This window comes from Mizuhopecten yessoensis, unplaced genomic scaffold, assembly GCF_002113885.1.
Source record: "Mizuhopecten yessoensis strain PY_sf001 unplaced genomic scaffold, ASM211388v2 scaffold8399, whole genome shotgun sequence".
NCBI classification, from domain to species: domain Eukaryota; kingdom Metazoa; phylum Mollusca; class Bivalvia; order Pectinida; family Pectinidae; genus Mizuhopecten; species Mizuhopecten yessoensis.
This window is the reverse complement of record NW_018407528.1, coordinates 28,333-52,759: the sequence shown is the minus strand read 5'-3', so window position 1 is coordinate 52,759 and position 24,427 is coordinate 28,333. Positions and strand designations below refer to the sequence as shown.

The following is a 24,427-nucleotide window of genomic DNA, read 5'->3' as shown; positions in this document are numbered from 1 at the left end:
CGCGAGATGTTTTCCAATATATATGAACATAAGGTTCAAATGTAAACAACCCGAAATGTCCAGCTTAACAAGGTCTCAGTTAATATACGAACCAAAGTGTCCCGATTAACAAGATTCCAATATATAAACAAACCAAAGTGTCCGGACAAGCGAGGTCCCGGTGTATATACTAGTCAAAGTGCCAGAATAAGGATTGTTCCGGATTGATTTGAGAGTGTTGGAGACATTAAAAGGCTAAAAAGTTAATCCGAACGTGGGTACATTATTATTCATATCAGTTACAACTGGCATAAATGGTAGTTCCCAGAATACAGAGATCCTTCGTGGAACAGGGATAAAGACCGTTAATAGGTTGTTTTATTTACATATGTTTCTTCACGTAATTGTAAAGGTAGACGCCTTGTAAACGTAGACGCCTTTGTACACGTAGACGACTATGTAGGTACGGTGACATAAAGGCACAACTGTATTACATAATACTGAACATTTGTCTAAAAAGTCGTTAAAACAACAAAGTCTGTGACAGAGGGCTGTTCTCTCAGTGCCAACATTATCTACCAACAATAGGTAGGTGTTGTTTTATGAAACGATGGTAGGTCATCTCTATACTGTTTCATAAAACCTGCATTTCACCTGTGAATACCCGATATTTACCTGTGTTTTGTACAACGCATTCTCACAGATAGTTTTGCTATATTCGGTCCAAGTTAACCATTAATAGCTCATTTTTTAACGGTTTTCATTTGTAGCATCCTTTTGCTAAAAGTAAGCACTGAAAAGTGTTTCCTTATTTGCTATATCTTATTCAAACTTTGTGTTCTCAATTTAAAAATATTAAAAAAACTTAAACTTGCTAAAATGAGTTAACATACAGGTCCAGTGAATTCTGGCAACTGGGCTTTGTAGCTGTATAGAAATACAATATTTATATCGACCTTTTCAGAATAGGTCTTTGGAGTGATTTTAATGCTATTTTCTTTTAAAAAGAAAACGACACAAAGTTGTTAGAAGATTTTATCAACATTTTATTACAAAATACATTAAATAAAAGTATGATTTTTTTTCTAAATGAATAAATAATGTTTAGCTTAATACAGGTATAAATTATAGGTAGATATATAACTCACCGTTGTCGACGTCATACCATTAGTCTATGACAACTATTGAAAAATATAGTTCAATCGACAAAGTGTGTTGGACCTGACATTGTTGTATGATGAAGCGAAGATGATTTTATTGTGTTTTCTAAAAGAAATGAAAATGCATAAAAGTTCATTTATAAGCTGTCAAAACAACAACGAAAAAATAGTAGAAAATCGACCAAATGCATGTTGAAGAGATAAGTTCCTTGTCAAAATAGAAACTTAACAATTTATAAATCCTTTTCATTTCTATAATTTGACAACCCATTGTAATTTGGTTTCAACAAATTTTATTGGACAAAAAATTGCACAATTGGATAAGACAACAGGCTTAGCCTCTATAAGTCTTCTCCTATCCGTAACCTTCTCCCATTGTGATTGTGGTGTCGTCCCTTTTACATTGTTTAAATTTAACGAGGTTTATGCTTTATATATTTTAAAGCAACAGAGTTTACACCAGTGTTGGATTCCTAAAAGCTCGGATGAATCTTTTTTACTTAGAATTGTACTTGAAATGCCAGCCACATGTAACACGTGTTCTCTCATCAGCATATAGTGAGACATTTTTTTTTATCTAGATCTTAAATTATGTTATTAATCGAGATATCGAAAAGGGCGGGGCAGACACAGCTCCCTTGTGGGATACCATTCTCCCTAATGTCAAGAACATGAGCAATTGCTTTTACGTAAGGAATGCATATGAAATTAAATTGGTTCCATCTTATGAATATCCCCTCTTTTAATTTCACTTTCAAGTTAATCTAATTATTCAATGATTCCTTTTTTTCTAGGGTCACTTTTATAAGTATTGAATAATGGAACTATATCACTAATCCGTATGTGTGATGCACAATTATATACTTCTTAATTTGTTTTTTGTAAACAAATAACTAAGATACTAATTAGTGTGTTGTTAAATTAATTGTGCTACATACGGTATCTTTTTATGTGATTTACATGTTGAATACTACATGGATTACTGGTAAAGCCAAAGAGCTATGTCATAGATGTGGTATTATTTACCAAGATATATTAACTCATATTATATTAAAGTGTAGTTATACTGAACACCTAAGGGACAGGTTGTGGTGCTCTATCGCAAACATTAGTGATACTGGTATACTGCTGAGTGCGTACATACACTCTCTGACAGATAACGAATTAATTCATATCTTAATTGGGGAACAAATGACTTACGAATTAATTGTATTAGACATGAATGAATTTAGATTGAAATCAGTAGCAGCTGTCAAAAAGATGCACAAGTTATACTACCGGTAGTGTGTAGATATAATCTCACACCCTGATAAAGATTAATATAAATAAAATGAAAATAAAAAATAATATGAATGTTTAATATGATATGTATGTATTACCTCATCATATAAACACTTAAATGATATTTTTTGAATGTATGACTCCAATGTATAAGTCTGTATATGTCATGTATGTTATTTGGTGCCTATGTGTATTCAATATGATTTTTTGGTAATGTAAATATGTGCGCATTATTCTATGTAAATGTACTCTTCATATTGGAGGAAATAAAGAGAATAATAATAATAATGTAAGTTTTACAGGAAAATCTACCGGTTTGATCTCAGACACTCTTTAAGAAAAAGACTATAATTCCTATCAAAAGAAGTTGCCTACAAGTAACTTTAAAATGTTGACACTCAGAGATACACCGTGACAGATACGTGTCAATCTCGCTACATCACAGACGGTCAATCTTTTATAAGTTGGCGATAAACCCGATTATTAAGACAATGTCTCACTGACGCGACAACAGTTGTCTCCCCTTCGATGTCAAATTTTACCTAATATAAACCGACTATCGTCCAGTTTTACGACTCGAACGACCCCAAATGTGTCTGGGGAGTCACTGTTGTTTCTGGATATAGCGTATACAGGTCACGACTCTTGGATTTCAAAGCAAATGTCATCCGTCGTCTGGTTATGGAAACGTCATCATTGAAGAAAAAATGAAAGTGGAAAGAGATTTTGAATTTATTTTGTATTTTATGAAATAGCGATCAACACCAACCGAGACACCCATCAGTTACGTTCTTTGCTTCATAAAGGAAACAGACGTTTTTGAAACCCAATAAGTTTTCAAAAACAATTCCTGTTCGCAACAATTAAGGATTTTTAGTTTTACATGTTGCATGGCGTGTTCGGCTTCCGTTTAAAGCTATTCGGTGTAACGGTAAAGGCATGTGTACCATGGACTAATCTAATTCCGTGTGAGTACTGAGTATTTATGAGTAATTCATAGAGCTGATAGCGGTTTTACGCTGCAACATTCCAATCAATACATATCGATTAAAATAATGAATATTTAATCTGTTTAGTAAGCTGTTCCCACTATAATGCCACACATACCAATGTGTACACGTCTACTTTGTGTACAGTATATATATTAATATATAAATATGATCACGAGGTACTTAAACTTAAGTCTACTACTGTTAAAACAAACGTCTCTACAAGGACCACTATCAGGATAGCCGTGTCTAAGCCGGCCATGAACACTAACAAGTAAGTAAATATACATGTTCATCAGTTAAAACATCAGGTAACAAATAAAGATAGATATCCACCGACCCCATCTTCTTTCCTCAGAGGAAAAAACGTGTTTCATTAGGTTAGGTTGTACATGTGACGTTATATATAGGGATGCGAGTGTTTCGTCAGTATAATATACACGTGTTCAGTATAATGTACACGTGTTCATTAGGGTCGGTTGTACATGTGACGTTATATATAGGGATACGCGTGTTTCGTCAGTATAATATACACGTGTTTAGTATAATGTACACGTGTTTCATCAGGGTCGGTTGTACATGTGACGCTATTTGTAGGGATACGCGTGTTTTGTCAGTATAATATACGCGTGTTCAGTATAATGTACACGTTTTTCATTAGGGTAGGTTGTACATGTGACGTTATTTATAGGGATACGCGTGTTTCGTCAGAATAATATACACGTGTTCAGTATCATGTACACGTGTTTCATTAGGGGCGGTTGTACATGTGACGTTATATAGAGGGATACGCGTGTTTCGTCAGAATAATATACACGTGTTCAGTACAATGTACACGTGTTTCATTAGTGTCGGTTGTAGATGTGACGTTATATATAGGGATACGAGTGTTTCGTCAGTATAATGTACCCGTGTTTCATTAGGGTCGGTTGGACATGTGACGTTACTTGTAGGGATATGCGTGTTTCGGCAGTATAATAGACACGTGTTCAGTATAATGTAAACGTGGTTCATTAGGGTCGGTTGCACATGTGACGTTATATATAGGCATGCGAGTGTTTCGTCAGTATGATATACACGTGTTCAGTATAATGAAAACGTGTTTCATTAGGGTCGGTTGTGCATGTGACGTTATTTGTAGGGATACCCGTGTTTCGTCAGTATAATATCCACGTGTTCAGTATAATGTACACGAGTTTCATTAGGGTCGGTTGTACATGTCACGTTACTTGTAGGGATACGCGTGGTTCGTCAGTATAATATACACGTGTTTCATTAGGGTCGTTTGTACATGTGACGTTACTTGTAGCGATACGCGTGTTTCGTCAGTACAATATACACGTGTTCAGTATAACGTACACGTGTTTCATTAGGGTTGGTTGTACATGTGACGTTACTGGTAGGGATACGCGTGTTTCGTCTGTATAATATACACGTGTTCAGGATAATGTACACGTGTTTCATTATGGTCGGTTGTACATGTGACGTTACATGTAGGGATACGCGTGTTTCGTCAGAATAATATACACGTGTTCAGTATAATGAACACGTGTTTCATTAGTGTCGGGTGTACATGTGACGTTATATATAGAGATGCGAGTGTTTCGTCAGTATGATATACACGTGTTCAGTATAATGTCCACGTGTTTCATTAGGGTCGGGTGTACATGTCACGTTACTTGTAGGGATGTTGTACATGTGACGTTATATAGAGGGATACGCGTGTTTCGTCAGAATAATATACACGTGTTCAGTATCATGTACACGTGTTTCATTAGTGTCGGGTGTACATGTGACGTTATATATAGGGATGCGAGTGTTTCGTCAGTATAATGTACACGTGTTTCATTAGGGTCGGTTGTACATGTCACGTTACTTGTAGGGATACGCGTGTTTCGTCACTATAATGTACACGTGTTTCATTAGGGCACATTTGACCTCATAAACAGTCCCAAGTATCAAGCAATCTACACTGAAATCGAGGGGACACACACAGTCAGTTTATGAGGTTCCTGGAAATCCGTAAATCGCTGATATGAAAAAGTCGTATTTCCTTTGAAAAGATCTAAATTTGGAACCAATTACCTCATTTGTTTGTCCCCTATATGCGACAGTTTNCCCCCCCCCCCCCCCCCCCCCTCTCCATTTCTTCTCTGATTTCAGGATATACGTAACAATGTAGCCCACTACTGGGCCCCATACTAGGTCGGGGATTCCATATGATATTATTTATATTTTACTAAATGTAGAAACAGCCATTTTGGCGGAAACAAGGTCGTTATTTCTATGGTTACCATGATAACAGGCGGTAAATATAAATTAGAAAGCATCGGGCTTGACAAAAGGGGTCAGTTTCCGCTATCTCGCCAGTGTACTGGGTATACCGGATTAGGCAGCGTTATAAAAGGCCAAAGTCACATAGGGCAGTGCTAATCCAAGTCTGGCGCCAGTCCATCCAGCGTTTCTGGCAAGACCGTTAAAATTGAAAATGAAACCGACATGCTCTAAAGTTGCTACTAATCACCATAAGACAAAATACACACAAACAGTCATAATTGCGAGAAATATTTAATCTATCTGCTATTAATCATATTATTAAGTTAACAGACCCAGTGGATTGACATTTATAGTTTCTTATACTTGAAAAATCAAAGTCAAATGTTGTTCGACAGATGTTGACAAATATATACGTCGAAAATAAGGGTTAAAGAAATGAAAATAGTACCAATCCTTCGAATATAATATCTCGAAATGACTGTCTTAAATAACAATGCTTATTTTGATGTTATTGTCTAAAATTGGTCTTTCGTGTCACACGATCTGTCTTCGTCACAGAGACCAGAGAATTGATTACAGCTATATTTGGACATTTTAGCCCGAGTTTCCTCTGGTCCTAACACCAGACTAAGACATTTTGACATACAAGACATCTGTATGTGGCAAATTGTCTTAGTTTGGTGTTAGGGCCAGAGGAAACTCGGGCTTGTCAGATTGTGTAAACTATTGTTCGAGTGTGGACTCGAGTATCTGGGGCAAACATTGGCCTATTGTATCGGCTATTGCTGAGGTGAGGATTGAGGACGACACGACAACCACACCTCGTCTGGTTTGCTAGGTTTAGCTTTGTATCTATATCATAGAATATTCTCGACAGTGTTTGTAGTTAAATGTCCCCCCAACAGCCAATGTTCTACTAAAACGCACAGAGAGACACTGTCTGAAGGAAAGAGCAGGGAAGTGGGAAAAGGAAAGGTATGAATCTCCAAAAAATTCCAGACTTCAATTCGTAACCCGTAAGTCGAAGGCCGATGGCAGGAATATGCCACAATACAACTCATTCCGAATAACATTTTCATGTAAATTCATTATAAAACGCATATTCATTAAAAAAAAAAAGATAAAGGTAAAATGACGATGAAAATAGAAAAATATAATAATTTAAATGCGCAGTTAGTTGACTAAAAGTTCGATAGCGGTTCAGGTGTGTACTTCCGTACACCTGTACTAACAAGGATCTCAGCGACTGCAGAAAGAGTAAACATTTGGAGAAACCTGTTAAAAATAAACAGTGGAGAAAGTGGCACGTGTATATTGACCAATAACAGCGCGTAAAATGTACAATTTGACTGAATGAAGTCATACCCAAATGACATGTGTCAATTACCAAATTTGAATCAGGCGAGTCAATCAATTCCCATAAGGAGAATGGCTCGAACCAATGAAAACCAAAGGTATACGTGAATCATTTTGACGTCTCGAGGAGAGTATAATTTATGCTAAATACACGTGAGAAATGAAAAGTGGAGTATACCTGAAGATATATCCCATCATCTGATATATTTCACGTTAAGGTCAAGGCCATGGCGGTGTTATTATAATTATGTAATAACTGGATGCTTGTCATTTTTGATTCCACACTGAACGGTAAGCGCACTATAACGTGGAGAGTACGATAATTTAAAACCAAACATACATTTATTTTCCAGTATGATATTATATTGACACTGTCTCGTTCATTAGATACAGTACAATATATTGGAGAATTTCTAGATTTTCGATTAACCAAAAAGTTGTTACAAGATTTATTCATCAAATGTCAAAATGACGAGTATTTATCAGAATGATGTCATAATGATTAATATTTATAAGAATGACGTCATAATGACGAGTATTTCAATCAGAATGACGTCACAATGACGCGTATTTATCAGAATGATGTCATAATAACTAACATTTATCAGAATGACGTCACAATGACGAGTATTTATCGACATAAGCTGGTATGGCTCGTTTTACTAGGATGGAACTTGATACTAACAGTTTTTCTGCGGGGTTTTTCGGATACAGTGACTTGATACAGGACATACCATATTATATCTCGCTAGTTTTTCTATTTCACCAAATAGTCTGGTCGAGTTGATATTAGACGTCAAGTCAACAGAAGACACGAACTCAGTTTCTCGTTTATGTACAAATATTGTATATTGTCGTACATTGTAAGATATTGTGTAATTGGTAGACGGCACGTGCCTTTTATGTTTGCTAATACATGTATGCTGATATGTCGTGATATCATAAGTACATCTACTTGATCTGTACATATCGTCATTTGTCATTAGTAAACAGCGATATCACTGCTTGAGACGTTCACCAATGGCTGTGTAGTGTATTGTTAGTGTGCATTACACATTCGTATACACCTAGAAATATAGTGCATGTACAACAGAGGTGTGCCCGAGGATCTCAATATGATATTAACCATCTTACGTTTGGTTAGGCTTGTTTGTGTTTTACGACCTATTAACAGCTATAGTAATTTAAGGACGTTATTTGTACACAGCCTGTCCTTTAGCGATAAATATGGTATGGAGAAGATAATGCAGCCAGGTCAATTTGATGCCCAAACGTAGAATATTCTTTTTTCGCTTTAGTAGGTCTTGCTTTACTTTTGCAAACTAATACTTCATACGTGCTAAAATATCGAGTACAATCACCTACAATCAATACGAAAAATACTACAGATCTATAAATATAGTATCCCATAGACCCCAGTCGTAAACTAGAATACGTGTGTGGTCGTATAACCCTCTCTCATCATATTTTTCCTTCGGAATTTATATTAAAAAAACAAACAATTTGATTATCAAGTTAAGTAAATATTCTTGAAATTATTCGCCTCATTCTAAGCATTAATGCTTAATATCTGGCATTTTATCAAACATGTGGGAGGGTTTACAATGCACATCCCTTGTAGTTGGGAATTTCCTTGTAACGCGTACTCCAGGTCTCCACCCCCCCGCATTTGACATATATTTCCTCCATTCATAAAACTTACGATACACTATTACAGCAGTTCATCACCAGTACTAGAGCTACATAGTTTAATATACAGCGGTAGACAATCAGATCCGGAATCACTGGAGCGTGTCTACTGGAAGTCAGCCCATGGTCTCGCCATATAAAAGCGAGTTCGGTGTGGTTTATGTTTAAATCATATACACAGTCTTCTCTATAACATCGGATGTTATTTCTCGAGTGCTTAAATATACTACACATAAATGCCCGCGTAAGTGTGTCTACTTTACTAATTTATTTATATACTATTTAATTATCATCTATCACGTAAAGGTTCATTTCATAAAATAGATATGAAAATTAATCATTAATTTCATAGAATATATTGTATTTATAATGGACTTAATGTTATTTATTTCATATAGTATCATTTGCATAAATATTCTTAATGCCGTATCTATATATATATAATGTATGTTATAATGTATGTTAAACACATGTATGTTACATGTACGACTCCTATAAGCTGTACTGCCTTTGGAATAAACTGAATTGAATCTATACTAAAACCATATGCTAGTCAATGGGGTATGTCCGCACAGTCTTCATCACTTGATGGAGTTTTTTTCATTAAGTTAGAAAAAGAAAACAACCAATTTAATGGTTGTCAAAAGTCAGCATGTATACCATAAGTGTATTGCAGAAAATAATACGAATTGGTCTCATAAGTAATACATAACGACAGTATGTTCCAACATAGGCACCAGATCCGAACAAATGGTCTATAGATGCGTATTATGAGCAAGTATGTAATAGCGACGGTGCGGATAACGAATCTGTCATTAATTTTTAATTAACAATCACGTATAACCATAGCTATTGCGAGGACAAAAACGTTTGTATTTTTCTGAAATATGTGATGCAAACTTCTCAGTCTCCATGCTAATTTGCCTATTCCATTGCTGTGCATTGTTTATTATGTTTGCTGCTCGTTCAATGGAGTTCTGTTCTGTTCCTTAGCCGTTGCGAAAAAATCGAACCTTCAAACATCTTACGACAAACAGAGACGACTACCGGAACCGCCTCTTTACTTTATTTAAAATACAACTATTCGAATTAAACATCATCGATACGACTATATCAATTACCCGGCACAAGTACACGCGACATTGGGAGTCGAACCCGGGCCTAACCAGACCACTGGTCGAAACGCTGCCAAATCCCCTAGACTTTTCAACCAACCAGAACTGGTGAAAATGACCCATATTGTGTGTGTGCAACAGATAGACCAAAGAAACATTAAATGCTGGTTGTTGTCGAAGCGTTGTAAGTTAATGATTTTTTATTGTACATGTGATATTTGTAGTGGTGGGTCCTTGTATATATAGATATCTAATTCTCTAACATGTATTACCGTGTGTAGACTTCAGAATCCGTGTATTCACCAGGAAATGTATACGTCATTTTCTATGTTGCAGATACGGAATGCAGGGAATCCCTCCCTTCCCCTGGTACTGGGAGGAGTGGAAGCCAAAGTAAGTCGTTGTTATTTCTATTTCGATTAAAACTTGTGTAATCAACATGCTTACGTATTCAGATAGAACAGATCCACGTAAAGGTGGGCAGGTGTTCGTTGCTATTGTTCTAAACATTTACGACGACTTCTTCCTTCAATTTTTATTTATTTTTTTGGAATGGATGTGTTCACCTTTTGTGATAACTATGGTAGCACAGACAATTGTCGACATCTTAAATCTTAAATACATGTATGACAGTAAACAATAATTCCGTGGTAAGAAACATTTCACGCACTAGAGCATTTGGACGATAGTAATAATATATTGACTGAGAAATGTTCCAAAACACCAGGCCTAAATGGATATCTTTCCGGTTAATATGCGTGTAAAGAACGACAACTCTAAGTAAATATTGTAATAGATATCTTCATATTTACCAACGTGGTCGGGCAAGTGACACCATATGCCTGTTCACGTCCGATCGGGGAATCGAACCCCGGTCGCCTTGTTGAAAGGCAAGTGTGCTATCCACTGCGCCACCTGACCACCAAAGGATTTCATTGTTCGTATGTAATTGATCAAATTTAATGTTACTTGACTAAAAGTAATCTCATTAAGGTCAAATTCCTTTAACTACTTATTGAATTGAACGTTCTATTATAAAAAATGCTCTACAAGGAATTTTCATTCTAAATGTGCCGTTAAAATGACACGACAAAGGACTAGCACGTATTATGGACCGTTGATTGCGGAATTGACATGATCACACCAGACAGTGTACACATATTAGGGTATCAATATTTTCGAAATTTAATTTATATGTAAACAGAAAAAGATTTGCTTGGACGAAATACGTCAGTGACGGTTCCAGAGGGATAAACCCCTTCATCCTGTTAATTATTTTAAACTTCTGGTGTTTCCTCCACGTCAGGAAATTATAAACGATTTAGTGATTTCTCGAAGAAACATAAATAATTGAAGAAATGTAATAAGTACACATGATTTACGATCAATTTACCTCGTGCTCCATTGGATTTATTTTCTCATAAACTAAACAAAATAAAATGTTAATCCTTAACCCTTATATCTGCAATATTTTCTTTTAACAATAACACAATTAAAAGAGCCGGATACAAGCATTTACCTTGTGTAATCTGCGTTCAAAATTATTCTAACGTCATGTTAATCCATGCGAAACAGCCATTCGCAAAAGTCGTTGACAGACAGTTAAACCCCGTCCACTTTCTCCGTCACAACAAAAGAAAAAAAAAGTTTCTCCATTTCAATGATTGTGTTCACATAAAATATCCATGTTTTACCCATACAATATTTCCATAATTGTATTAGTAGGTGATGGAATAAATAATTTTATATTTGTATGAAATTGAGGTATTGGGACAAAATACTAAGTAGAAAATACTAATGGCCGCTTACGTCCATCGTTTGAAAGTGACGCGCCCAAAGGCGGGAAATAGAGAGTGCCACCATGTCGTCGAGAGATAGTGACTGTCGGCCAACACTCCGAGATGAGATAGTGGAGCTGATGGAGCATTTTTGTACCGACGAACAATCGCGACTGTAGCTTCTGACACTAGCTGACAAAAGCATCTTAATTAGAAAAAATAATAAACACAACAACAAAAATAAAATTTAGTTTTGGTGTCTCGAACGCACGGTAGTCTAAATGCTAGCGTTTGCGCATACGCGGTAAACTGGGTCACGTTCTACACTCAAGTTATTGAGAAATGTCGATTCAGAAGCAGCGGCAATTGTTAATATATTGTTGTAAAACCCCAGAGAAACTCACTAAATGGGAAAAATAAAATATATTGGCTTTTAAATTAGTCGACGAAACATTATTTTTATTGTAACACAGTACTCTATAAGATAGTTTCTAAGAAACTACACAACGTGATTGTGGTACCGGTGATATCATGGTGTGGTAGATCCGGGTGGAACTGCGTCAAAAGGTCAAACCACGGAACAGATACATTTTGTTTACATGTCAACATCCGTAACAGCAGAAACAGTTGTTACGTCACCGTGTACCACGGCTTACTTGCTAACGGGAAGTCACGCATTGGGATTACCGGGACTACAGAACTATAGCCTGTACATGCTAGATCGCCTGACTTTAAGAGTTGCTTCCCTTGACCCGGACTATGAGGACTTAGTGGGCGTGATCACGCGTTTTGTTTAAAGTTATAACTTTTTTTTTATACAAACAATTGACTAATGTGTTTAAATACAAAGTGTTATTAAACATTAATAATCTTTATTGTCGGAAATAAAATAAAATCGGAATGAAAAACATATCTTCGTGCTCCATGGACAATAAATAATGTATTATAATGAAATAGATCATGGTACTCGGGACCATTCGCTGTCATTATTTGTTTGTTTTCCGAATACAGCGTTAGACTTCACGCGAGGGAGTGGTCGATGCTCCTCCCTCCCTGCCCACTTCCCCCTTAATACAATCAGACATATTAAGACATAGGTGAGGTATAACGCTTCCGGCTATATTTTCATTAGTCGTGTTAATCCTTTTTAGTCCAAATAACTAAATAAAGGCACTACACTCTGACAGGAAATACGATCACTACCTCAGCCAACCCTATTACTGAACGTTTCACTCCAAAATAAACGATCAAATCCATCTCGCGTGTGAACGGGGGGTATTCTGAATCCATTTAAAGAGAGACGTTAATTTCACATTCATGAAATATTTACTGCGGCCTCGGATATTTGTCAACACTGAAGTTGGTCACGTGATTTAAACTTGTGTACATCATCTTACTAACGACGGTTGTACAGTACCTTTCTGCTACATCAAAAGGTCTATTATTTAATTTCACGAAAGGTGAAATGTTTGAAATCGATCAACTATTGTATTCATGTGTGACAATATTGGGAGAGGCATGACTTCCTCCGCCTAAATCGATGTTAACAGGAAAATCACGATTTTCCAATTCTCAGTAAAGCCTACTCATTCATGCGTTAAATGAGAATTTGTGGTTGATTGCGTTACATGAATAATAGATATGAATATTAGATACATATTTGCTTCTCAAGACATGAATGATGATGACGAATGGTCCACACATTACAGCACTGCGATACACAGAGCGTGTATATCCGGTGATGAACGCATTGAACACAGACCATGCGTTCATGTAACGAGAATTACAGCTGTCATATCGTTACTTGTAGCCGTGAGACTATACAGTGAAATTAAAAACAAATAGTGTATGGACACTACTGGGAGCTGTTAGTGTGTATAAGTGCATGTGGTCGCCAGGACGTATGTTAATTTGAAAGGAAAGTTACATGTTCTGTACGACATTATGTAATGTACGGGAACTTCTGTGTTATCTGATATCAGAATTTCATTGTACAGCCGGGCGACCTCATACAAAGTAGCACTTCAGCTCAGGGTGTTAGGGACGGGGAAGTTCGCGTTGTCATCCAGATAGACGGGAAAACGGGAAAAGGTAGGTTCATATCTGGCGAAAAAAGTGGATTTTTTCTAAAATTCATTTGACACAACCGTTGTAACGTACATTTGTTGTCCGTTATCGGACGGCGGGTATTGTGGGACGTAAACGTCAAGTCGTCTACTAACGAGTATATCAGATAAAGTCTTAATACATACGAGACATTTCGTCCACGACGTCTAGAGTAAAGTTTAAGTCAGGTCCGACTGTAGGTTATATAAAAGGACATTGTCGACTGATCAAGGTCACGATGTTGTGTGATCAAGGTCACGGTATCGCCGGATAAAGGTCATATTGTCTACTGATCAAGGTCACGATGTTGTGTGATCAAGGTCACGGTATCGTCGGATAAAGGTCATATTGTCTACTGATCAAGGGCACGATGTTGTGTGATCAAGGTCACGGTATCGTCGGATAAAGGTCATATTGTCATCTGAATAAGGTCACGATGTCGTGTGAGCAAGGTCACATTGTCGTGTGATCAAGTTCGTAATGTCGTGTGAACAAGGTCACATTGTCGTGTGATCAAGGTCACGATTTCGTCTGATCTAGGTCACAATGACGTCTTTTACAGTTGACAGATCGTCTTATAAATATACAAAGTTGTAACAAAATACAAAAAGAAATGTAGTTCATGTTTTTGTGTTTTTTGAAATTTTATCTTCGATGTTTATGATATTCAAACCAACGAAAATGTGTCAGAAAGTAGTTATTTTACTGATCAGCATCATTCATATTACTGATATATTGTTATTACTCGGCATACACACAGGAAAATGTATGATAAAAATAGTTTTTATTACAACGGGAAATTATGTTTCATTCAGATAGATTAAATTAGGAGTCATTCGTGACCTATTACGTCAACCTGTCATTTCCTTAATACAAGGGTGTCTGATAAGTTATAAATACCCATTTTCGTCCTTTTTGTTTAGTTTTCCCCTTTCCAGTTTATCTAAGCAATAACGGAGAAGCATTGTAAGGTTACGTATACTCAGGGACGTATAGTGAAGATATACTGTCCCTGGTATACTTAAGTCGAGATTTAAAGTTTTCGAGACGACCCCTATAAAATGTTCGGGGGGTAAGTGATATCGGGTGAGTACCTGGTTCCGGTTCGGTGACGTCAGTGTCGCTGTCTCTGTTAGCTATATTTATTACTTGGTAGTGGCCAGCTTTAGGACGGATTGGCAGATACTCTGTGTACACCCAGACAACACCTGGTAACCACACATTTTATGACTCAAATCAACTGATAAGAAACAATCTCACTTTAAATATCTTTAACTAATTTGTACACTTTTATTTAAGCAAAAGTTATGGCGAAAGAATGTATGTTAAAGTTTGATGGAGGTGTAAAGACCTTGTCAACGTTTGTATTTGACAGACAGCCGTTCGTAAGGAAGATACCGCAGTACAGTCTCGGAGGTGATGTAGTGGACGGGGACCCGTTCTCTCCCACACCTAGTCCACACTCCCCCCAGCACAGCAAACACAGACCCAAGGAAATGTCATTCGATAAAGTGTAAGTACAGATTGTCGTGTTAACATCATTATCCTCATTGTATATCAGATATACATATATGTATAGTGCAGCATGCCCACGTCTCACTTGTTCAGTCGGCGCTTTCTGCTGCATGTGTTGATATGTACATATCAATGAATTCTAGTAGGTTTCAATTATTTTACGTCCTTGGCAATGATGTATATGCATGTATCAAAATACACATGGAATGGTAAGGCTTGCGAGGGTTTAGGAGCTCTGGGTTCAACCCAGAATATCAAAATGTTAGTTGTAATTATGTTATTTTCATAACAATCATTATACAAATGGAGTGGTAATCAGATACTTGTATTCACAAGATAGGTCTATAAAACAACCATACTATATTTTAAATCAGCTCTGTTGATATTGGAGGAATGTTTGTATCTAGTAAGGAGGGGGCATAGTTTCCTGTGTTGTACGGACCAGGGGCGTGTACTAGCTAGGATGCTGTAGCTCGGGTATGGTTATATTTTTCTAAGGTCGTTGTTCTACTGTGCCGTTTTTCCATTATGACTATGATATATCAAAGCCCACCTGTATATATTGTGTGTAGACGATATATACTTAATCATTCACACTGGAGCACATAGCGCGTGGTCTATATTTAGGTTGAACACCTTTGTTTACCTTGCCGTTTCTACTGTATTTAAATGAGGTTTTCTCCTAGTTTACAAATCAGATGATTTTTATGAAACCCTCTGATTCGACTATTTAAAAGTTAAAAACTGCTCTCTGTTAAAGTATGTATAAAACCTTGAAGTGGTTACCGGACCTGTTTCATCAATGGTCCTTAACTGTACGATACACATTAGCTTACCTTCCAACGGACAAAACATTATGCGAAGGAAAATTTCCTTCAATTCAATAAAAAGTTCTTACGGAGTTAACTCGTTCTTGAAATTGGGGTCAGTATCTGTAAATGTGTTTATATTGACTGCGAGGGTTTGGTGTTTTAATTACGTCACAAGGAGCCCCGTAGCCTGTTACATGTATTGATGTTTAGGACGAAATGGTTATTGTGTCTCGTCTGTCTATGGCCAGTTCACCGCTATAGGCGGCCTACAGAGCCACATACCTAACACATACCTAAGAAGTCCATGGTAAGTGTTATCTACAGTAGGATCAGAACCCCTGGAGGGGTTTCACCTGATATACAGACACGTTAAGCACTACTTAAACATACATTAACCTGTCCTCCATATCAGACTGACCTTCGCATAGGTCTGGCCTTCACTTAGTCTGATTTTCACAAAAATCGACCTTCACTTAAGTCTGACCTTCACGTAAGTCTGACCATCACTCAAGTCTTACCTTCACATACGTCCGACATTTACATAAGTCTGACCTCCACGTAAGTCTGACCTTCATGTAAGTCTGACCTTCACGTAAGTCTGACCTTCACTTAAGTCTGACATTTACATAAGTCTGATCTTCACTTAGTCTGATTTTCATAAAAATCGACCTTCACTTAAGTCTGACCTTCACATAAGTCTGACCTTCACTCAAGTCTGACATTAACATAAGTCTGACCTTCATTTAAGTCTGACCTTCACATAAGTCTGACTATCACATAAGTCCTACATTTGCATAAGTCTGACCTTCACTTAAGTCTGACCTTCACATAAGTCTGACCTTTACTTAAGTCTGACCTTCACATAAGTCTGACCTTCACATAAGTCCTTCATTTGCATAAGTCTGACCTTCACATAAGTCCTACATTTGCATAAGTCTGACCTTCACTTAAGTCTGACCTTCACATAAGTCCGATATTTGCATGAGTCTGACATTCACTTAAGTCTGACCTTCACATAAGTCTGACCTTTATTTAAGTCTGACCTTCACATAAGTGTGACATTTACATAAGTCTGACCTTCACGTAAGCCTGACCATCACATTAGTCCGACATTTGCATAAGTCTGACCTTCACATAAGTCAGACATTTACATAAGTCTGACCTTCACATAAGACCGACATTTACATAAGTCTGACCTTCACATAAGTCCGACATTTGCATAAGTCTGACCTTCACATAAGTCATTAATCCAGACTAACAGGCCAATTATTTATTCCAGAAAAGTTGTGCCTGGAAAGAACTATTCCTGTAAAGTAGGTGCCACTGGTGTTCGTAGAGGCTATATACACATAGTGTGGTTTTAATTCAAATATAATCAATGTTTAGGTGAACTTGGGTTTTACGTAACAGTGGTCAAATGATCACATTGAATCCAGGGTGTCCTGAAGTCAGCGTTTCCGTTTTATTCATAGTGATCCATACACGAATTCCGTTCAAGTGTTTTATGCGAGAGTTGATCTTGGGTTACGAGCTTGTGCTATGTAAATAGTTTCATCCACAGTTCGTGTCTTTTCGCGTGTTACATTTGGTTACAGCCCTAGCTAGTGAGTATAAAGGTTTCTAGTTAAAACAGCTCTTTCCTTCCTACTTCCTTTAATTTAACTTTGCTAATGTTAAAAAATGAGCACTGAAATTGAACTACATCTTAGAATTTAAAAAGATAAGTCGTTTAAGTATTGCCCCGCCTGCATGGGAATCTGTTGTAGCTATGACCACGTTTTGTAACGCCGAGGAATGTTCCCATGTTGCCACAGGAGAGGTCGCCCAAACATCCGCTAAAGACTGGTAGAGTCGGGCGGGTTTTATATAGGTCTCGTGTGAGGGAAAAGTACACAGAGTTTAGCAAGTTTTCAAGTGTACACTGCATACGTGACTTTGAGATCGGACCAACACTAAATAATTTTCCTCTTCAATATTTTAACCGGATGAGTCAAGTGCTTTTTGTGGTTTTGTTTTTTTCTTCTCCTGAAATTCTTAAACGGTGCATACTTTACAGAGTTAATGTATGCACAGCAGGTCAGTGTAAATATACCATAACCTATATTTACCTTTAACGTGGTACATATATTTTATATAGGGAAGTAACGTTTATAATCGACTCCTGTGCATTGTACGTGTAACATGGTCATTTCCTGTAATGACGTGTATATTCTCATCTGTGAATTGTCCGCGTTACAATACCGTGGCAGTGTTACAGTACCGTGGCAGTACCGTGGCAGTGTTACAGTACCGTGGCAGTGTTACAGTAACGTGGCAGTGTGACAGCACCGTGGCAGTGTGACAATACCGTGGTAGTGTGACAGCACCGTGGCAGTGTGACAATACCGTGGCAGTGTTACAGTACCGTGGCAGTGTTACAGCACCGTGGTAGTGTGACAGCACCGTGGCAGTGTTACAGTACCGTGGCAGTGTTACAGTACCGTGGCAGTGTAACAGTACCGTTGCAGTGTTACAGTACCGTGGCAGTGTTACAGTACCGTGGCAGTGTTACAATACCGTGGCAGTGTTACAGTACCGTGGCAGTGTAACAATACCGTGGCAGTGTCACAGTACCGTGGCAGTGTTACAGCACCGTGGCAGTGTTACAATACCGTGGTAGTCAGTACCATGTCAGTGTTACAATACCGTGGTAGTGTTACAGTACCGTGGCAGTGTTACAGTACCGTGGTAGTGTTACAGTACCGTGTCAGTCAGTACCGTGGCAGTGTAACAGTACCGTGGCAGTCAGTACTGTACTGACTGCCACGGTACCGTGGCAGTGTAACAGTACCGTGGCAGTCAGTCCCGTGGCAGTGTTACAGTACCGTGGCAGTCAGTACCGTGGCAGTGTAACAGTACCGTGGCAGTCAGTACCGTGGCAGTGTTACAGTACCGTGGCAGTCAGTACCGTGGCAGTGTTACAGTACCGTGGCAGTCAGTACCGTGGTAGTGTTACAGTACCGTGGCAGTCAGTACCGTGGTAGTGTTACAGCACCGTGGCAGTGTTACAATACCGTGGCAGTGTTACAATCCCGTGGCAGTGTTACAATACCGTGGTAGTCAGTACCATGTCAGTGTTACAATACCGTGGTAGTGTTACAGTACCGTGGCAGAGTAACAGTACCGTGGCAGTGTAACAGTACCGTTGCAGTGTTACAGTACCGTGGCAGTGTTACGGTACCGTGGCAGTCAGTACCGTGGTAGTGTTACAGCACCGTGGCAGTGTTACAAAACCGTGGCAGTGTTACAGTACCGTGGCAGTCAGTTCCGTGGTAGTGTTACAGTACCGTGGCAGTCAGTCCCGTGGCAGTGTTACAGTACCGTGACAGTGTTACAGTACCGTGGCAGTGTTACAGTCCCGTGGCAGTGTTACAGTACCGTGGCAGTGTTACAGTCCCGTGGCAGTGTTACAGTACCGTGGCAGTTAGTACCGTGGTAGTGTTACAGTACCGTGGCAGTCAGTCCCCTGGTAGTGTTACAGCACCGTGGCAGTGTTACAATACCGTGGCAGTGTTACAATACCGTGGTAGTCAGTACCATGTCAGTGTTACAATACCGTGGTAGTGTTACAATACCGTGGCAGTGTTACAATACCGTGGCCGTGTTACAGTACCGTGGTAGTGTTACAATACCGTTGCAGTGTTACAATACCGTGGCAGTGTTACAATACCGTGGCCGTGTTACAGTACCGTGGTAGTGTTACAATACCGTGGCAGTGTTACAATACCGTGGCAGTGTTACAGTACTGTGGTAGTGTTACAATACCGTGGCAGTGTTACAATACCGTGGTAGTGTTACAGTACCGTGGCAGTGTTACAGTACCGGGGTAGTGTTACAGTACCGTGGCAGTGTTACAGTACCGTGGTAGTGTTACAGTACCGTGGTAGTGTTACAGTACCGTGGCAGTGTAACAGGACCGTGGCAGTGTTACAGTACCGTGGCAGTGTGACAGCACCGTGGCAGTGTTACAATACCGTGGCAGTGTTACACACAGTCGGATATAATTCTCCTTTTTTATCATTTGTTTCGCGAGTAAGCTTCACTTAATAATAACATAACATTCCTATTATGTATACTATTTCTAAAATATGCAGATACGCATACATGTGCGGGTATTAGTTAGTACCACAAGACCAGTATTGATCGCATTTTAAGGCAGGTCCTGTCATATCATAATACATGTAGGTATCAAACCGATTGTTTTAGTGATTGTGGGGATTTTATATGCATGAATTGTAAATAAGTCTTAGAGTGGACTATTACACCCCGATTCGGCGCTATACCAGACGTTATACATAAGTCTCAGAGTGGACTATTATCCCCCGATTCGGCGCTATACCAGACGTTATAAATAAGTCTCAGAGTGGACTATTATTCCCCTATTCGGCGCTATACCAGACGTTATACATAAGTCTCAGAGTGGACTATTATCCCCCGATTCGGCGCTATACCAGACGTTATAAATAAGTCTCAGAGTGGGCTATTATCCCCCCATTCGGCGCTATACCAGACGTTATACATAAGTCTCAGAGTGGACTATGATCCCCCGATTCGGCGCTATACCGCACGTTATAAATAAGTCTCAGAGTGGACTATTATCCCCCGATTCGGCGCTATCCCAGACGTTATAAATAAGTCTCAGAGTGGGCTATTATCCCCCCATTCGGCGCTATACCAGACGTTATACATAAGTCTCAGAGTGGACTATTGTCCCCCGATTCGGCGCTATACCAGAAGTTATAAATAAGTCTCAGAGTGGACTATTATCCCCCGATTTGGCGCTATACCAGACGTTATAAATAAGTCTCAGAGTGGGCTATTGTCCCCGATTCGGCGCTATGCCAGACCTTATAAATAATAAACCAATAGTTATATCTACTGTGTAAACTGTTGTAAACGAATGAAACATTTACCACAAATCACTTACGCCTCGAGCAACCATTGAACCCAATTTACCTCTTTGTATCGATCCTGTGTGTGGTACTTTGGTGCCTTCTCACGGACTGTTTCTCCGGAAAAGACGTTACTTTTATAATTAGCCTGGTTAGAAGTATTTTGTACATTATTGCCTGAATTTGGCGAAACAGCGTGAATAAACGTAGACGCTGATTATTGACAAAAACAATTTGGATATGTAGCTCTAGTCACATCTAATAAAGAATAAAGAACTTGAACTTGAACCTAAAGTTTGATATGTAACAACCCACTTGGAGGCTTGTGCATTGTACACCCGACGTGCTTCCTGCCAATGACTGAGACTCATTGAAACAAATTTAGAGGTCATGGCCGTTCTCAGACTTTGGACTTTTCAATTTGATGAATTGTGTTTGTAAGGAAACATCAGTTATACAATTGTACGTCGACTATTCAACAGAAATATCGTTACCGACAGCCTGGCGTAGTTAAGTCAATACGGCTGTTACGTCATCCTTGAAATTCGAGGTGTTACGCTGTCTTGCATTCTCTTCACAGAACGTAAATCAACGTTAACCCAGGAATTTGGAGGATGATATTACATGTAAGTGTGAACAATATTAAGGAATTAAATAAAACTGGTAAATATGTATGCATTAAAGGAAAGGATAAGGTAATGTGATACTGTTAATACCTGTAAATGTTTGATCAAAGAATGTGCTTTGGATCACTCGCCGTTTGTTTGTATATGTATATTGTTGTAAATAACTATGTTGTTTTTCAAAACTACGGGCCGAAATGCCTACGGATATAAGAACAAAGAACCCTGACCATTGGCGGGACAGATCTGCCGGTACAAAACCCAGGTCACTGCCACTAAACACTTCAACAGAACACACTCGGGCCACACTCAGACTTAGATCAGGGTGACTGGAAACATCCTTGCTACTACAGGAATTACACTCACTAATTATCTCTACTCCCTTGGAAATACAAAAATGAAGGCACGATGAAAGTTATTCGATTGGTCCGATACCTAGGCTGATATCAACCTGTCCTTTCTTTTACAGAAGAGCGACACCCGACTTCAAAGCCAGTCAATTTTACCGTTACGCGGACGCGGATTCTTTTGATTAATATCAAAGTTTTAAACTAGTCTTCTTGCCTCATCCACAAGATCGCACGCATTGAGCCCACGAATGTGTCCGGGGGCAGAGAACGTAAGTGAGCGTGACCCCTGGGGTATCGAGGATGGGAAACTGTCCTTATTGCGTGAGAGCATTGGTCATGAGATGGAGGTCGGTAGTTATTGGTCCAGTGGTGTATGACTCGCCTACAAACCAATTGACCAGAGTTTGATTCCCGGTATAAGCATCCAGATCCCCTGCCTACCATATAGTTCTTCCAGACTCATTACCATCGCCATCATATGTCATGGATTCTAGGTGTGGTTCTAGGTGTCCACTTGTGACACCAAACGTTCGTCTGTAGAGACATAAAGAAGGTACACAAAGACTATGGCCGCTACATAGAACACTTATACGGAGGACACTTACTACCATTCTGTTTGAAACAGATCCATTTTATGCTATACTTGGCATATACATGTATATGTGACCAAACATGATAGACAAGGTAAAAATTGACAAGAAAGTTGCGCGATGTTTGGAAGTTGTTCAGTAGTGTAACGAGATTCCCATTACAACGTTTAAATGTATGGTGTGGCGCTTTTAAATGTAGATCACGTATAAGCGCCAGTGAGGTTATCACAAACCTTTTATTTAAATACCGTTCAGTCAAGCAAAACAGATAGTAAATAGTGTAAAGGTAGTATGGCCAGAGGCTCGTGTGTTTATTTGTGTAGCAGCGTAGCCATTAACTTGTCACTCGACCGATAAGGGTTGAGAAATACTACACATCTCGCAGTTACTAGTTTAGTGTACATTTTGTTTTCATCAATCAATCATTTTTTTTATTCCTCCAATGAGAGATTTTAAGTACAAAATACAATGAATATTCAGAACATATATACAATGTTCTACTTTCCGTGGAACTATTCAGGCATCACATTTGTCCATAATAATGTCTTTGTATTGGTGATTTAATCCACTTGCAAGATTGTTATTATCCACAGAATTAGAAAGGAAAACATTTATTTGATTTGGTAGCGTGCATTGAAATATAAGATAATGGTCCAAATAACACTCTTAGGAATTCTTCGCGCGCAGATTATCCAAATATGCAAATAGATCGGTCCCGAAGTGTTCTATGATTTGCGTCACATATAGGTCACGGACATCGGCAGTAACCTTACATGTTGTAATAAGATGCAACACTACATCAATATACAACCGTCCGCACATCTGACAGTTAGTAGTCTCAATATAATTTGGCGGACATGTTAGAATTTTGCAAATAAATTTGACATCAGCAAGCTCTTTCTGTGTAGTCGGTACAGCCCATAGTATATATGGAGTGTAGTCGGTACAGCCCATAGTATATATGGGGTGTAGTCGGTCCAGCCCATACTATATATGGGGTGGAGTCGGTACAGCCCCTAGTATATATGGGGTGTAGTGGGTACAGCCCATAGTATATAAGGGGTGTAGACGGTAAAGCCCATAGTATATATGGGGAGTAGTCGGTACAGCCCATACTATATATGGGGTGGAGTCGGTACAGCCCCTAGTATATATGGGGTGTAGTCTGTACAGCCCATAGTATATAAGGGGTGTAGTCGGTACAGCCTATACTATATATGGGGTGTAGTCGGTCCAGCCCATAGTATATATGGAGTGGAGTCGGTACAGCCCATAGGATATATGGGGTGTAGTCGGCACAGCCCATAGTATATATGGCGTGTAGTCGGTACAGCCCATAGTATATATGGGGCTGAGTATCCTTTGTCGTGTATGTCTTTAAAATAAAAAAAAATCCACTTATCAAGTCGGAATTGTGTTTTCTGCTGGAATTGGTAGAGTCGCTTCAAGAATATCTGTTTCGATAGTGAGTACCCCGGAACACATATCAAAGTACAAAGGACGTTCCTTTTATCTATTTCAGAATTCAGTCTTGGTAGTCCTAGCATAGTGTTACGTATGTCTGACCGGGTCATATTATAGCTTTCTGTTATAACCAGGGGATTCATAAATTTACAATCTCCTCCGAATTTTGATGTGACGTTAAAAGCGTTCCGACCTTTATGCATCCATTAGTTACTACCACAGCACTTTCTAGATCGGTAGATATTATTACGCCAACATGTTTATAGGAATCGGCGATCGGTAGCGTCCTGTTCATAATCTTCCATTAAAACTCGATATGCTTATTTCGTCCTTGTCCAAATATAAGAAATGAACACGTTTCGGCATTGTACTGGAAGTTCCATGTCTCCGCGTATGCCGTACATATATTCAG

The 24,427-nt window shown here is 38.7% G+C and overlaps 1 protein-coding gene across 6 annotated transcripts in view; it reads left to right on the top strand.

Annotated features, from left to right (window-relative positions):
• LOC110455901 (cytosolic phospholipase A2-like) overlaps positions 1–24,427 on the top strand; it is a 69,216-nt gene that overhangs the window by 24,021 nt on the left and 20,768 nt on the right. For 3 of the 6 annotated variants that reach the window (XM_021506325.1, XM_021506327.1, XM_021506329.1), the window contains exons 2-3: positions 10,183–10,239; positions 15,106–15,243. In XM_021506325.1, the coding sequence (XP_021362000.1) occupies positions 10,183–10,239; positions 15,106–15,243 (195 nt within the window). Of the gene's footprint in view, positions 1–8,880; positions 8,976–10,182; positions 10,240–13,365; positions 13,716–14,833; positions 14,942–15,105; positions 15,244–24,427 lie in introns of those variants that run through there. The other 3 variants (XM_021506326.1, XM_021506331.1, XM_021506330.1) reach the window with 3 other exon arrangements.